This window comes from Taudactylus pleione, unplaced genomic scaffold, assembly GCF_031769625.1.
Source record: "Taudactylus pleione unplaced genomic scaffold, aTauple2 ptg000399l, whole genome shotgun sequence".
Classification (NCBI taxonomy): domain Eukaryota; kingdom Metazoa; phylum Chordata; class Amphibia; order Anura; family Myobatrachidae; genus Taudactylus; species Taudactylus pleione.
The window spans coordinates 4,690,464-4,707,692 of NW_028284801.1; the positions used below are offsets into that span (position 1 = coordinate 4,690,464).

Here is a 17,229-nt window from a genome sequence, read left to right on the forward strand (position 1 = left end):
ACAGGTGGATGGAAGAATTCTGGAGAGATGTAGACCTATGCTGTCTGATATTTGTAGATGCAGGTCCAGCAAATGGTCATCAAGCAATGCAACGTAGTTATTGGTCAATGACGTGTTCAGGAGGACCAGTGGACCTAACCCATGCCATGTGAGCACACCCCACACCATTATGGAACCACCACCAGCCTGCATTGTGCCTTCTTGACAACTGGGGTCCATGGCCTCATGGCGTCTGCGCCACACCCGAACCTTACTATCAAGCCAAAATAACGGGAGCCATGACTCTTTGGACTATGCCACATGTTGCCAGTCCTCCACGGTCCAATTAGCAACTTCACGAGCCCAGGTGAGGTGCTGTGTCCAGTGACATGAAGTTAACAGGGGCGCTCTGGTGGGTCTTCTGCTCCCATATCCTATGGCAGCTAAAGAATGCTGCACTGACCTGCTGCATGTGTCTGGCAACTCTTGCATTGAATGTGGATGTGATTTGATCCAGTGTTGCTTGTTTGTTACCACGGAAAAATCTGGGCAGATGCCACAGGTCACGATCATTAAGCACCCGTGATCAGCCGCTGTGCTGTCTGTGGTGGGTGGTAATGCCTTCATGGGGTATTCCAGGTACACACCATAGATCGAAATGGAATGTCCCATCCGTCGGGCACCCACTATCATGCCCTGTACAAACTCCAATAATTCATGTCGCCTTGCCATGAGCATGACTGGGCATTTCCAAGATGCCACTTACCATTATAATTACTTACTGATATCCCATGACTTTTGGTACTTCAGTGCGTGTATTTATGTATGTATGTGTGTATATATGCGTATAGAATATAATATTGTACTTATGATGGGTTTGTATGTTAATCTTTGATGACAATCTATTTCAATTGACTTTCCCTTTTTTAATTTTGGGATTACTTCATCATTTAGTAGTAGTAGTAAAATTTAGTTGTGTTTTTCCTCCATTGGTTATAGAAACACTTTACGGGAATACTATTGTTTTCTTAAAATCATTGATAGAAATACTGTAATTAGACTTTCTGTTTTCTACAGGAATTATTGGCAGTGACTACATTAATGCCAACTATATTGATGGGTACCGTAAACAAAACGCATATATCGCAACTCAGGGACCTCTTCCTGATACCTTTGGAGACTTTTGGCGTATGGTATGGGAGCAGCGATCTGCCACCATCGTTATGATGACAAGACTGGAAGAAAAGTCTCGGGTAAGCTCTACAGTAGCGTACAGCAAACATTATTGAAATGATCACCAAACTACTATTTTACTTATGGAACAGTACCATTCTGTCTTTCTTTTATCCTAATTAAATCTCATACCTGCCTACACTTATTGGTAGATACTCTTTAGTACAGTGGAACTGGTGTTACTTGGAATCAGCATAAAAATTGTCTTACATTTAAATATTTCAAAACAATCTTTAGAGCATAACTTGTGAGAAATGAAATGTATTTACTGTGTCAGATGTGCCTTGGAGCATAAGGTTAAATGTATTATTTTAATTAAGCACTCTGAATACTGATTTTATTTTTAGAATACAGATAGTCCATTATGAATTTAACAGTTTGTGGAACTGGAATTTAAAATGCAGACTTGTCAAACATTCCTATTGAGAATTTTCCATTTTGAATACCAGTGTCACAAAGTGGGAATTCTAATTAGCCACGGGGAATTGCTATTTAATGAAATATCATTTTCCCAATGTGGTAAATCTAGGGTAAACATGCGGAAACCCACTAATTCCACTTGAATGAAGGAATCAATTGGTTTCCTCGCACGTGAAACCCCTGATGGTGCCTTTTCCTCACGGACTTTTCCTTGCAGTTTCTGAAGCGCGAAGCAAAGTCCGCCTAGGGGAAATGATGCGCAGGGTTAACCCCGCTAATTGGATTGCCAGCCTTGAGTAATTAGCCGAAAAATGGATTTCCCCCCAAAGTGTGCCTTAAAGTGTGTCATATACCCAGTCTGGACACTTTCTAAGTCTTTTAGCTGCCAGAATTATCTCTCAAAGTGCCCAGTAGACAAAACAGATATTCTTCAGTCTGTCAGCTTGTCTAATTGTTGGTGAGAACAGGTTTGCATCTGGTAAGCCATTTTCATGCTTTGAGTAAGGAAATACAGACTAGCAAGAAGCCACAGACAGAAACAAGGTTTCCAACAGCTATGTGAGGCTCCTATCTACCTGATGTATCTCTATAGAAAACCAGTATTACTATGCCCAACTTATTTTGGACTTCGCTAAACTTTAAGTAATTTGCAAGGTGAAAATATCATATTGTGTAACTGAAATACTGCTGAGATTGAGTCTCTCTGTAACCAAAACAATAATTTCCTAAGATCAAAGCTATATTATACTCCTTATACCTTTTAGAGTCTCAAATTTTGGGGTTTAGATTCGGGGTTCTCAACTTATATCCTCAAGTATCCCCAACAGGTCATGTTTTGAGGTTTTCTGTCTGTGGAAGCAGGTGGGATAATTACTGACTAATCAAAATAGATTTACTCACCTGTGCAGGATTATAGTAATCCTCAAAACATGACCTATATTGGTGGTCCTTGAGGACTGGAACTGAAAATTACTGGCTGAAATTATGTATATGTAGAATATGCTTGACCAGTACCTCAAGTATTGTTTCTAACTACCGAATGTGGCCTGGGTTAGTGCCAAGATTTTAGGTGATCTCCAGGAATGTAAAAGTTGCCCTAAATTTACATTGCACATGCGTGAACCATCTAAGGTTCTAAAGAAATGTATGTGCCAATGGCTGAGATCAGACCAAGTGCTTTGACATGTGCAAGGTGGGTGGTGGCGTATGCGCAGAATTGCACAGTACAAGTTTTGTCAAGCTGTGCATTCGGCTGACCTGGTAACCAATAAATGTGCATAGACTATTTTTTCCCCTGCTAATAGTAGATTTTACTCTCATATTGATTTCCTCATCGTAAAGATTTGTTAAATTTTCTGTTGAATTTAGAAAAGCAATAAAACACTATAATAACAAGAGTAAGAAGCAAAATAAACTGGAGGAGTATAACAATATATAAAGAAAAAAATACAAGCCACCACCTTTTATCAAATATGTCAAACAAATGGAAATAAACGGTACCTGTATAGGAAGAACTACAGGGTGTTTCACTTGCTATTGACCCCAATGTTTTTCGTATAACTTTTAAAGTAATTGACGTAATTTAGTGAAATTTGACACAGACTTACCTATTATGGTATGGTCTGAGAAACTTGAGGAAATCCTAGCAAGGGGATGGGTGCGGGATGCCGGCGCTCAGGATCCCGACATTGGTAGGATGTCAGTAGGTATCCTAACCCTCCCCCTCTCCCTACCCTAACACTCCCTCCCCGGTGCCTGAACCTAACCCCCCCTAGTGCCTAAACCTATCCCTCCCCCCAACCCCGCTACTTCCCTTCGGGATGCCGGCATTGGGATTCTGACGTGTGGGGATTCTGACGCCAGTATTCTAAGCACTGGCATCCCCTGTGCCCGGGATACTGAACTTATCCCATAGCAAGTGCTGAAAGTGTTCGCCATTAGCATCCAGGCAAGCTTGATTGCGTCACTCCATGTTATGGAAGGTTTTAAACAACACAGAAGAAGCTGGATACTTATTGACCAGCGAAACGTGTTAAGCCTTCCCGATACCGCTGCACGCCTTTGGGGTGATACTCACCTTTTACACCACAAGAATCTTTTGGACATATGGTATTGCTGTTTGGGACCTATACACCGATTCCACTCAGGATACAGATACAAGTGGACTATCTCCAGTCTATCCATCTGCGATCCTCGCTAATAGGACTGTGATACAAGAATATTGCACTTGGTAAATATTTGCTGTGCCAATCCTATGGTAGTACTTTTCGGTTCACACAGCTAGGGGTAAATTTACTAAAGTGACAGTTTTTAGAAGTGAGTTTTAGAAGAGATGTTGGCCATAGCAATCAGATTCTACCTACCATTTATTTAGCACCTTCTAGAAGATAATAGCTAGAATCTGATTGGTTGCTATGGGCAACATCTCTTCTAAAACTCACCTCTAAAAACTCTCAATTTAATAAATGTACCCCCTTGTGTCCACCTAACATTAAATCATGGATATATGAGTTCCCCTAGCAGCGGAAACCCTATACTAACATTCTATTGGTAGCACCATATTGATTTTGACCAACATATCATAGTTTTATTTATAGAAGATTTATATGATATGTAATAAATGTGTTTTTATTGATTTTTACATCTGTTTCTGAGCTTTGATTCAACTGTCTAATATTAACAACACCATTTAGCGCTGGTTTCCAATTATTCTACATTAGGAGTCACAGTCTTAACTTCCAGCTGAATGTTTTCTCTCAGTGCCATGAGAGTCCATGGCTTGTTGTGGTACACTTTCCCTTTTAACATGCCCCATAGGAAGAAATCCAGTGGCGTAAGGTCAGATGACCTTACCGATCTCACTGGCATGTGGTGTAACTCCCTTGAAGTTTGGACTGTGCTGCTGACTGGGTTGATGAACAGCCGGCCTTCACTTTGCGCATGCTTGAACAGCTGGATGCTAATGGTGAGCACTTTCAACACTTGCTATGACTTCCTCATGTTTCTCATAGACCAAGGTATGTCCCAGCAATATATAACATGAACAAAAAGTAAGCAAAAATAAAAACTGCCTAGTGGTTGGAGGGAAAGAGGTGAGAGGTAAAATGAATAGGGGTAGGAGGGGAATTGAAGAGTACCTGCTTCCTTACAAAAAGAACTCAGAAGATATTGACCTGGTGGTCGAATGGGGACTGCATTGCATCACATCAACAATTTTTGTAAGATGTTCTAAACAAATTCAGCTTGTCAACGGGGCACCGTCACTGATCATTCATATAGAAAGATTTTTTTTTTAAAACCAATCTTTCATGGTTTGAGAGGAGGACATACAGCAGTCTGATATCACAGCTTTTGCTGCATTATTCAAATGCCTCAATAGAGATTTCTTGCACCTGCTTGTAAAATTCTTAAATTAAGAAGTCAGAGCCCCATGGCATCTGGAATCCAAGGGTATAAATCTGAAGTAATCCTACTCAATGTGTAAAAACTACCCAGTGAGTTAACACACATCCAACAGTCTCCAAGGACTCCTACAACCTCTGATATCTGTATTATCTCATCTGTTTTATCTCCACATAGTCTTGTAGAGAGTTTCAAGGAGCTGGCATTTGTGGTTTGGAAAATCACAATTTTCTAATAAGACTTTATACATTGTGGAGTCCGGTAGAAAAAACATGTATCCGTAAAGTCAGATTTAAAATTTTGAGAAACATTGAAACCATGTTTTATCTCCTTACCTAAGACAAATTCTTGACAATCATTAACATGGCTCCACAATATGTTTGGTAGAGTAGGGACAGTTCTTTGGTTATCTTAACCTCTAAATATTTCAGCTATACCAGGTGTCCTTGCTTAGCTTTTACCTCAGCACACGACATACAATAGGGTGGTTACGAGAAGGTGTATTCTGTTAATGACACCATCTCGCACTAACGTTATGCAATTGTTGTATTCTTACACTGCCGCCACTACTGCTCTATTCTTAAAATAACACTTTAAAGTGCGAGAATTTGCACAAAGTAGCATAAATATACACAGCAGGGGTGTATCTATAATGGGTGGGGGGTGTGCGGTGCACACCCTGCACCCATTATCTCTTTATATTTACCTGTCCGTTGTCTCCAGTGCTGCTGCTCTGCAGCGTTGGACCGGCGCTGCAGAGCAGCAAAAGTCACTGGAAAAATGGCGGTGGCCATTTTCCCGCTGACTCATGCATGCGCAGTAATTTTAGCAAGGCTTAATAAGGGCACATCTGTAGGTCGGGTGTTGAATGTAGGCAAATGCCTGTTTAGTACCCTATGCTACATAAGATGGAGTGGTAGGGTGCATGGCTATAGGTTTTGCATAGTTTATTGTGAAATTTGCTCATATACCAAATTCTCTCAATTCAGCTACCAGAGTAGAGCGAAAAATACCTGGATTAGTGATTAGAATAAGCAGATCTGCGAAACCAACCACTTTGTACTCTTCCTCTCGTCTGTCGATTTTTTTAATTCATATTTTAGCTGGATAGGAATGAATTTCACCAAAGCCTCCATACAGGGGGCAGCCCTGTCTAGCACTGTTTTAAATATGCTTCTGATAGGGATCTGCTTAATCTAATTCTGGAAAAGACTAGTCAGACCTAAGATTATGTAGCCACATGCTCTAAACCTTCTCTGTATCTGTGGACATTGGGATCATATTACTGTTCCTCCAAAAAGCATAATAGACTAGGTCAATTACTTTTGTGGCGTTATCTCTGACCATAACCTAGGACACAGGTGTCCAAAGCATTGATCTCGATCAACCGTTCAATCGTGGACAGGTAGATCGCAGTCAGCTGCAGTCTGCTGCAGAAGTTAATGTGCCGCAGCCAGTGAGAATCAGGCTGATTCTTATTGGCTTTCTGTGCAGAAGCCGAGGCTATTCATATCCGCTTTCACATGTAACATTAATAGCCAATAAGAATCAGGCTGATTCTTATTGGCCGAGGCAGAGCGTTACCTGGTGGTTCTGGGGGCTTATTTGAGCAGCAGCTTCATAAATATAGCTGTTCTGTGTGGTATGACTTGAAAGATTTCTACAAAACTGCAGAAAGTTTATTGGAGTGTCTGGGGGTGTTTAGTACATTTTCTAGCTACATAACACCATGCTTTTGGGACCTAAAAAGGTATTATATTATGTACTATGGCAGATCATGAAAGATGTCCGTTGTTTAGAATAGCTATTCTATTACCTTACCACTATCTTGTGGCCATGAAGTTCATAATTATCTTATAATTATGGAATTTCTATAATCATGGCATTGATGAATTAGCCATAGGTATTCCACCTATATTAGTTTGCTTTATAAGTAACTGTAGTTTTAATTTTAGTTTTTTATTTTTCATTTTTTGTTGATCTAAACCCCTTGCCTTAGTAATTGAGTTTCTGCGCCATATGTGAAAAACTGTAATATAGTTACATACAGCTAAATGTGTCTAATTTCTGATATATTGTATAATCATAGCAGGTGTTACTGTGTTGAGTGAAGGTTTTAGTGATTTTACAGTCATTTCCTACTATAATTGCAGGTAGATCCACTGGTTGACTGGTTGATAAGTGTAATGCATCCAGGGGCATGATCAGACCAAATAGTTCCAATCCTTTCCATGTGACATTCTGTAATTTTACACAATGGTAGAGCTTATGCTTTTTTGTAACACAGCATGTAACCCGCTCACATGTAGCTTCATTGTAACCTCTTGTGGAATCATTATTCAGACTTCCATTTCTTTGCTTTCATTTTTTGTCCTGTGTGCTCTTCTGCAGTAATGAGAACTGACACATTTGCAAATGATGACAGTAATGTGTGTCACTATAGCAACAATCAGGCCAATCACAACAAGTTGTCCTTTGGCTTCTTTTTAAATAAAATAAATCCAAGCATTCACATCTTGATCTATTATAACCTTGTTCACATATACAAGCTGGTTCTTTCAAAACTGCAACAAAACATTCTTTTGTACGATAATGCCTATATGTCTTTGGACACAGGCAGAAATAATTTTTTTCCATTTTCCCGGCTCAGAAATCCCTGAGCAGTCTTCTATATACACAGGGCACAGAAAGATTTTCCTTTGTCTGTGCTCTTGATTTACATTTGATATCACACATGGGAACATGGTAAGCAGGGACATATTAAGAGAGGAGGGGTCCCGTGTGGGGCCCCGTTCTCTCTCCTCGGTCGCCTCCAGCGAACTGACAGCAGCAGTAGACTTGGGGTACTAGGGCACTGCCCGGAGTCCACTGCGCAAGACACCCGGGAAAATGGAATGGCAGCCATTTTCCCAGCTATCTCCCTACTGTGCATGCGCAAAACGCCGGGAAAATGGCAATTTGTGTAGTGCTACTACACGCCCCTGATGGTAAGACCCAATAAAAGAGCCAGAAGTAAGTGCTTGGTGAGATTTATAACATCCAGATCTGGAAAGTTCAACAGGTTCTTGGTGTTGTCTGTTTCATTTATTTTTATGTATTTTTTCTCTCGCTTTAATTGGTAAAGTGGGGGCTGGAAGCAGGGGCAATTGTTGCACAAGGATGGTGTAATGGTTAGTATTATTACCTATGCTTGAGTGGGTTTCCTCTAGGTGCTACAATTTTCTCCCACACTCCAAAAATATACTGGTTAAATAAATTGGCTCCTAACCCGTGTGTGTGTACTGATGTGAATGGCCAAATATTCTCTGTAAAGAGTTGTGGAATATGTCTGCGCTACTGTATATAAATAACTTCAAATCCTTGTTTGCTAGTACCCTGTTTGTTATAAGGTACAGTAAGAAGGGAAGACTCAAGGCCTCAACTAGCAGTGATGTTAAATCAGTAGTATTCACATTTAATAAATAGGCTTCCTTAGCCACACTTTGTTAGACTCATCATATTGTATAAAGAACCCTCAATGCATAGTTGTGTGTATGCAGAGCCAACCCTAGGCATAGGCATTCTAAGCAAATGCCTAGGGCGACTGTAAAGCCTAGGGGGCTTTATACGGCTCTGCAGCTCCCCAACACCATCTCCTCACCGCTGCCGCGATCAGAGCTGGGCTCCGATCGGGCAGCGCATCGGTTAGCCCATCAGCACTGGCAGAACTAGGGGGTGGTCCTATCAGTCTGCCAGTCGACCAGGACCGTGAGGTAGGGATGGACATCAATGGTCGATGTTTGCTGGCCATCGTTGTTGTTCTTTTGATGTTAGTGTTTTTACCATTCGATGGCAGCATTCCGATGTTTGCTGCCATCAAATGGTATTATTCGATGGTGTTCCGATGGTGGCTTATCTTCTTTAATTCCTAAAAGCTATGCCTTCCCTGGCTGCTGTGTGCTGTGTCTCTGCCTCTAATAATCTTCCTGGTTCATGCTGCTGAGATCGTTGGAGGTTGTCTGTCACTGCCTCAGACCTGGCCCTCAGTTCCTCCCTCTCCTCTCTCTGCTAGTTCTGATTGGCTCTCTGAGACAGTGCCAGCCAATCAGTGTACAGCCCTGGCCCTGCAGCAGCAGTAACTCACAGAAACACACAGAGTGACAGCTAACAAGGTTTACACCTGCAGAGATGGGGAGTGATTTCTCTGCTGGTGCTGTAAGAGGTTCGTTTTCTTTGTGTTTTAAGTATATTTAATACATGTTTTTACACTTCAGTTATTTGTTGCTTTAAGTGCCCACAGCAGCAGCAGCGTGGCAGTGACAGTGTTTCTCCTTCATCCACTAGGGGACACTGGAGTCTCAATACAATGGGTATAGAAGTGGGTTAACCGGGAGCTGGCACTTTCATAAATTTGAATAGTAGCTAGCTCCTCCCCCTCTATACCCCCCTACAGGTCAGTCTAAATTTTGTGCCCTGGGAGCTGGTTGCACTATGCAGAGCTCTCTGTTTTAATTAGATTCCTCGATCAGCATATGAGGTCATGGACAGGCAGCTCCCTGCCCCTGCCTGTCTGCATCGTTGGAGCTGCCGAGAGACCCCACCGCAGCTGCTTGCGGTGTGCGCTGGGGTCTTCAGCTACAGAGACCACTGTCTCTGGGGGGTACCTAGATGCGCTGCATGCGGCGTACGTCGCGGTCCCCCACTAGCAGACCCGCCCCGGTAGCACTGGCAGCGGTAAGGTTAGTAACTCCTGGCACCCCGAATAGCAGGGCGGCCAGGAATACTATATGGCGGGCATCATTAATGCAGCCCGCTCAACGCTGTAAAGGGGCGCCATAGTTGGGGGCGGAGCCTAACACTGAGTTCTGCTCCTGCCTTTCCAGCATCCCCAGCATTTCCAAGGCTGGCGGCCATTTTAAAGATAGCATACTGCTGCAACATGCTGAAAACAGCAGAGAGACTGTCCTGTCCCAGGCTGTGATTACACAGTGGGGTCAGGCTACTGAAGATACATTAAAACTGTGTGTGCACAGTCATTAATAGCACATTTACATTGTGTTTACAGCGTGCTGGTCATTGTATCAGTGCTGGTTGGGCTGGGTTAAAACATAACCCTCTATGCCCTTATCTCTTCTTACTAACAGTCTCTGTGTGTCTCACTATCCCTTCACTCTGTACTGTGTGTGTGTGTGTGTGTGGCCAGTGATTGGGTACTGTAGCATGACTTAAAGCTGCACATAAGATTTTCTCCTGCAAAATGTGTAGAGATTTGACACAGGGACAGTTGGCTACTTCCCTAATGTTTGCAAACATGTGCTTCAGTGCTGATTACAGCAATACATGCCATGCGTTACAAGTTGAGCACAGACTCCTGTAATCACCTCAGCAACCTTGGGCTGATCAATTTATATCAGTCATGTCACACCAGGGGTTTGTAGCCTAATGAGCTAATGCCCAGCCCTGTCTGCAGAGCTGGAAGCTTCTCACAGAGAAGAAAGGTTGCCAATGCTCAGCAATGGGCTAGTGCACATGTTCTTAAGATTTGGAGTGGAATAAGATCTGAGCTGGCTCAGTTGGTAGGCTTGTCCTCTATGGTGCTAAAGTCAGGGGTTCTAACCCCATTATGATCTAAGAGTCATAGGTTCTTATCCTATGACAGACCACGCAGTGGCGTCACTAGGGGGTGCGGGGGGTGCGGCCCACACCCGGGTGTCACTCTTCAAGGGGTGACACCAAAAAGAGCTGCACTCACACCCGCACCCCCATCCACAGACGCGACCGCAATTCCTTTCACAAGCTCCGGCCCGCCACCAAACGCCGCGGCCGCAATCAATCACCACTGCCGACTCATCAGTCTTCAATGACAACCCCATATTGATTGCCTTTGCATGCCGCCACTGGGTCCGTACATTCTATGTGTGGACGCCGGCCGTGGTGACGTTACGCCGCGATGACGTCATCAAGCACAGTGTGGCATGCCGGCTCTGCGCTGGTCATTCTGGGAGGGAGAAGGAGGAGGAGAGGAGACTGAACGCCCTGCCAAGAGGGAGGAGAACCTGTCACCTGACTTGCAATCCTGCATTCAAGTGCGCACACACCCAGTGCAGGCTCAGTCCTGGCTGGCTCAGCTGCCTGCCAGTGTGCACTGGAACGAAGTTACTAATAGTATGTACTTTACGGACCTGTTTATTTACTACTTGCCATATATGCACACTATGGCCCTCATTCAGAGCCGTACGCTCTGAGCAGAGCGCACGCTCTGAATGAGGGCCGGGCTCCATTTTCATGGAGCGTCCTCCTGGACGCTCGTATAGCTGTGGGTCACCACCCACAGGCTATACGAGCGTGCATTGCGATGGTCGAGACCATCGCGACCATCGAATTTGCGAGCCGGAGCCTGCGGTTGAGGTTTTCAACCGCAAGCTCCGGAGTGATTTTGGCTCTATCAGAGCCAAAATCACTCCCACTGACATCACTAGTGATGTCAGTGGGCCGGCTTTTGACGGGAGGCGTTCCCGTGGGAACGCCCCCGTCAGGGAGGCACGCCCCTGGCACGCCCACCAAAGGGGGCGTGCTGTCAATCAACATTGACAGCACGCCCCCTTTGATCGGACACAACGAGCGAAGGACTTTCCTTCGCTCGTCGCGTCTGGCGCATGCGCACGACGGAGCTCCCTCCGTCGTGCGCATGCTCAGTCCATAACATCGACCCACTTGCGAGCGGACAGCCGCTCGCGAGTGGGTCTGAATCAGGCCCTATATTGTCTGTCTTTTAGTTTTTAGTTGAATATATATATATATATTTATATATATATATATATATATATATATATATATACACACACACACACTTTTTTTTCCTGAAGCAAAAGTGGATTGTATTGAAATTACCATTTGTTTGTAACAAACATATAGCTAATTTCAATATTAATCCAATAGTATTTCAGACGTTGTAATCCCCATTTCTGTATACCTTCTGCTCTCCTGTGTACCCTACCCTTCCTCCTCTGTGCCCCCTGTTCCCCTCTCCCCATGTCTATACCCCTTCTGCTCTCCTGTGTACTCTGCCCTTCCACCTCTGTGCCCTGTGTTCCCTTCTCTCCTTTACACTCTGCCCTGCCACCCCCATTCCCCATGTCTGTACCCCTTCTTCTCTCCTGTGTATTCTGCCCTCATACCCCTGTTTCCCTTTCTCCATGTCTGTACCCCTTCTGCTCTCTGGTGTAGTCTCCTCTCCCACCTTTGTGCCACCGGTTCCCCTCTCCCCATGTCTAAACCCATTCTGCTCTCCTGTGTACTCTGCCCTTCCACCTCTGTTCCCCCCTCCCCTTTACACTCTGTCCTCCCACCCCCATTCCCCATGTCTGTACCCCTTCTGCTCTCCTGTGTAGTCTCTCCCAGCCCTGTGCCTCCAGTTCTCCTCTCTCTTTCTGCTCTCCTTTGCACTCTGCCCTCCTACCCCTGTGCCCCTTCTCACCCTTTCATTGTCAGTGCAAAATATGCCCTGTAGGGTGTTTTTACCTACTACAGACAGTGAAGCATAAATTGTGATGGGACCCAGAAACTGTCTAGTAGGACCCCAACTTTTTAAAGTGAGGGGTCCCTGGGACCCACTTTTTATTTTGCTCAGCGCAATCATTGAATTTTATACAAAATGTGACCTGCAAGACGTGAATTAAAAAGTGGGGAAACCTTCCTGGGGCCTGATTCAGCACGGATCGCTAATGTGAATGCGGTAGCAGAGTTCTGCAAAATTATGCAAATGTGTGGGATCGCAGTACTGCCACAGCACAATATAAAGACACCCACTTCCCTTTACTCATATCCGTAATACCTTGCAAGTGTGCAAAAATAATTTAGGCGTTGAGTTTCATTTGCATAACTCTTATGTAAATGTTGTTTAATTTTACCTGTGTATATGATATTGTATTGCATTTACTGATATTCAGGAATTATGATTTACATGTGAAACTAGTACAAAACATTAAGGATTCCGTGTGGTGTGATACACGAGGTCATTGTGGGGGGGGGGTGACACCATGAGCTACCACACCGGGTAACAACAACCCTAGTGACGCCTCTGAGACCACGTCTGCCTTGTCTGAGCCAGATTGGGCGTGTTTTTAGCCAGGTCTGTAGAAGAGCTCACAATATGTCAGCCCAGGTCCCTCCTCGTGGCATATTCCTCTAATGTCCCTGTTAGGGGACTGATACCGAATCCCCTTATGTGGGATGATCCGGAAAATGGATGACATGCCTAATACAGAGGAGGGGGACAGGCGATAGAAGCCTGTGTTTCAGGGTGTAGAGAATATATGAGATGATCTCAGGGGTCAGGCCTGGTTAGTACTTGGAAACCGCCTGGGAATACCTGGTGCTATAGGCTTAAAAGCCTACGGCCACACCACTCTCAACACGCCCCATCTTGTGAATATACTTTCCTGAAGAGTGCAGGAAATTATGCGATGTCACGTCTTTTAAAGAGACGGTGCTCCCTGTACAGCTAGGAGCAGTTCTCGTCACTGCCATATTTTAGTGTACCTAGGGAATAGCTCAGGTCACATCTTTCTGGCACCCAGACAACCTGAGTTCAAGGATATAGGTACACTGTAACTTGACCCGCACTAGTCAGCTGTTGGGTCAACAGGGCTGTGGAAGCTTGGGCTACGCAGCTTGACAAGGGCCTTAAAACTGGTGTTCCGGTGGAGGATCTGGTTCCTTTAACGGAACAGATTGCAGAGTCTGTTTCCTTTTCTCAGGGAGAATTCAAAAGATATTTGGAATCTTTTCCTCTAGATCCTCGGCTTTGGTTATCTCAGCTGCAGAGTCCTGTGGCTGAGACAATGGCAGGCGGATGAGGAATCTAAAAGAGCTGTGTAGGCTCTTCCATTCACAGGGGAAGCTCTGTTTGCAACAAGTGGTTCTTTCAAGTCACAGGTGGTAAGTACACTTATCTCCCAGCTGCTGCTCCTTCTACTCGGACTGTCATCCCAGAGGAGCTCCCACTATCTCCCGTGGTTCCAGAGCAGTAGAGCCACTGCATCCTCTTCCCAGCAGTTAAGCCTCCGGCATGACATGCGGGACCCCAAGGTGGGCTCGCTTTCACAGTTTCAAGTGTCAGCAGACAGACTGTTTGTTATACAAGAAGGGTCAAAACTTCTATTCCAGCTTGGTGGTAGTTCCCAAGCTGGACGGTTCAATGAGACCCATTCTGAACCTGTAACATTTCAGTCTTATTTGCGGAACTTCAGGTTCAAGATATAGTCCCTGCAGCCTGTCATTGCAGGTCTCTCGAGAGAGGCCGTGTTCGTACAGTAGTTAGTACTCTGCATTGTGTCCGCAGTAACCTCGGTGCGCATCCGAGTCACGGCACCATGCCTATCTCCACAGTCCTATTTGCTTTCCTACACGCAGTCGGGATTCTCAATTTCACCCTTTGGTCTTTCATCAGCACCAAGTGTGTTCACGAGGCGCAGGGCTGTAATTATGGCCTTTCTTCGGATTCAGGGTGTTACTATCATCCCGTACTTGGACATACTTCTCAAGGCTCCGTCAGTCACAATGGATCCTGAATTTCCAACAGCCTACTCAGCGTTTGCCTTTACTAGGGATGTTTTTGGACACGGTGGAGCAGAGGGTGTTTCTTCCGCAGGGAAAAAGTCACCTCCTTCCAACATATGGTGTGTTTGTTACTGCGCCATCGCAGGGTACCAGTACTCCTGTGTATTCCTCCTCGGGGGAATATGTTTGCGACCTTAGAGTCCATCCAAGACGGGAGTTCCTTACCCGATCATTCCAACTGGACCTCATCTCTGTGGTCAGTGTCCCACCTTTTTCTTTACCAGTGAGTGCACTGTCACCCAAGGCTCGAACATCTCTCCTTTGGTGGCCGAATTCCTCACACCTACTGGCAGGCAAGAAGTTTGCAATGTGAGAAGGATTCTTCTCACCACAGATGCCAGTCTTGAGAGGATGGGGGGGCAGTGACTCAGGAAAGACACTTTTAAGGCCGCTGGACTCGACCGGAGGCAGAACGGCCCATAAAGATTCTGTGTTAAAGACCGTGTTATATGATCTTCAGATCGCACAGACCTGTTGAAGGGCCATGCAATCAGAGTGCAACCCGATATGGCCAAGCCGGTGGCGTACATAAACAGGCAAGGCGGCACCAAGAGATTGATCTGCCATGTGGGAGGTTAGCCGAATTCTGCTTTGGGCAGAGAATTTTACAGTGGCGATTTCTGCGATTTTCATCCCAGGAGTTGGAAATTGGAAGGCAGAGTACCTCAATTGGCAGGACATTCATCCGGAAGAATGGTCACTCAATCCATAAGTATTTCTCCAACTGACTCTGCATTGGGGTCGACCTCAGGCCAACCTCATGGAGGCAAAATTGAACAACCAATTGGCAGTTACTGCTCCTGAATAAGGGACCCGCAGGCTGCCGCAGTGGATGTACTGGCAACACCGTGGCCGTTCACTAAGTGTATCTGTTCCCTCCTTTTCGGCTCATCCCTCGAGTGCTTCAGAGAATCAAGCGAAAGAAAAAAAAAATAAAATAAAAAAATGTCAGAGTGCTACTAGTAGCTCCAGATTGGCCCAGACGAGCGTGGTATTCCCACAGATGGAGTCTGTTGATAGACGAGCCGTGGCCGTTTCCTCTACAGGCAGATCTCCTTCTTCAGGGTCCGTATATTTATCAGGACTTAAGGCGCTTTCGTTTGATGGCGTGGCTATTGAAAGGGCCATCTTCAGGTAGAAGGGTATCCCGTCCAGTGTGATTCATACCGGGATATGGGCTCGGAAGGAGGTTACGTCTAAACATTACTACAGTGTATGGAAAATGTATGTAGCTCGGTGTAAACGCCGCAGTTCATCTCCGTCAGAATTTAAGATGGCACGCCTCCTTCTTTTTCTTCAGGCCACTTTATCAGCAGGCCTTTGTCTTGGTTCCTTAAAGGTACAGGTGTCTGCACTGTCCATTTTCTTTCAAAGAAAATTAGCCTTATTGCCGGATATCCAGACCTTTTTACTGGGAGTAGTCAGAATTCTTTTGTGCCTCCTACGGCACCATGGGTCTTGGATTTGGTCCTGGTTTTTCTCCAGTCTGATACCTTACAGAGGGTACAGATAAAGCATTTAACCTGGAAGGTTGTTCTTCTTTTGGTGCTCACTTCAGCGAGGTGCGTGTTGGAGTTGGGGGCTCTATTCTGTTGTCCACTTTATCTCATTTTCCATGAGGATAGGGCGGAGTGGCGTACGCAGATGTCGTTTCTTCCTAAGGTTCTATCTGCTTTTCAGATAAACCAACCAATTGTGGTCCCATTGTTCAAGGATGAGTATTCAACCTCTAAATCCTTAGTTGTTGTTAGAGCACTCTGCATTTATGTCGACAGAACTGCTCCACTCCGGGAGTCGGATGCATTTTTTGTTCGGTGTGATGCGGCACGACCAGGTTGGCCGGATTCAAAACAAACCATTCAAGATGATTTTGTCTGACTATCAGACAGACTTATATGGCAGCTTCAAGCCAACCACCTTTTTCCGTTACGGTGCATTCAACGCGCTCGGTAGGTCCTTCTTGGACAGCTGCTCGTGGGGCCTCTTTAAACCATATTTGTCGAGCGGCCTCTTGGTCAGGCAGGCTTACTTTTAAAAGTTTATCGTTTTGATACTTTTGCAGCCTCTTCAGAGTTTGGCCGTGCAGTTTTGCAGGGTTCTCAGCGCTCTCCCACCCGGGATGTTGAGCTCTGGGACGTCCCCATTGTACTGAGACTCCAGTGTCCCCTAGTGGATGAAGGAGAAATCAGGATTTTGGTACTTACCGATAAATCCCTTTCTCCGATTCCACAGGGGACACTGGACACCCACCCTGCGCTGTTCTACCTGCATAAGTTATTGTTTTCCAGGTTCAGACGGTTGTTTTTATCCAGGGTCTGATTCGGATGTTATTCTTTCTTTAATAACACAATTTACTTCTTTGTACATGAATGCTGTAGCTTTTTTATCTCCTTTCTCCTTTTATTCCAGCTCCCTTCGGGCACAGTTTATTTAGACTGGCCTGTAGGGGGGTATAGAGGGGGAGGAGCTAGCTACTATTCAAATTTATTAAAGTGCCAGCTCCCGGTTAACCCACTTCTATACCCATTGTACTGAGACTCCAGTGTCCCCTGTGGAATCGGAGAAAGGGATTTATCGGTAAGTACCAAAATCCTG

General features: G+C 44.9%; 1 protein-coding gene across 7 annotated transcripts in view; it reads left to right on the forward strand.

The window, feature by feature from the left end:
* Nucleotides 1-17,229, forward strand: part of PTPRS (protein tyrosine phosphatase receptor type S) — a 458,571-nt gene that overhangs the window by 378,420 nt on the left and 62,922 nt on the right. For all 7 annotated transcript variants that reach the window (XM_088446483.1, XM_088446485.1, XM_088446484.1 and 4 more), the window contains one exon: nucleotides 1,057-1,232. In XM_088446483.1, the coding sequence (XP_088302609.1) occupies nucleotides 1,057-1,232 (176 nt within the window). The remainder of the gene's footprint in view (nucleotides 1-1,056; nucleotides 1,233-17,229) is intronic.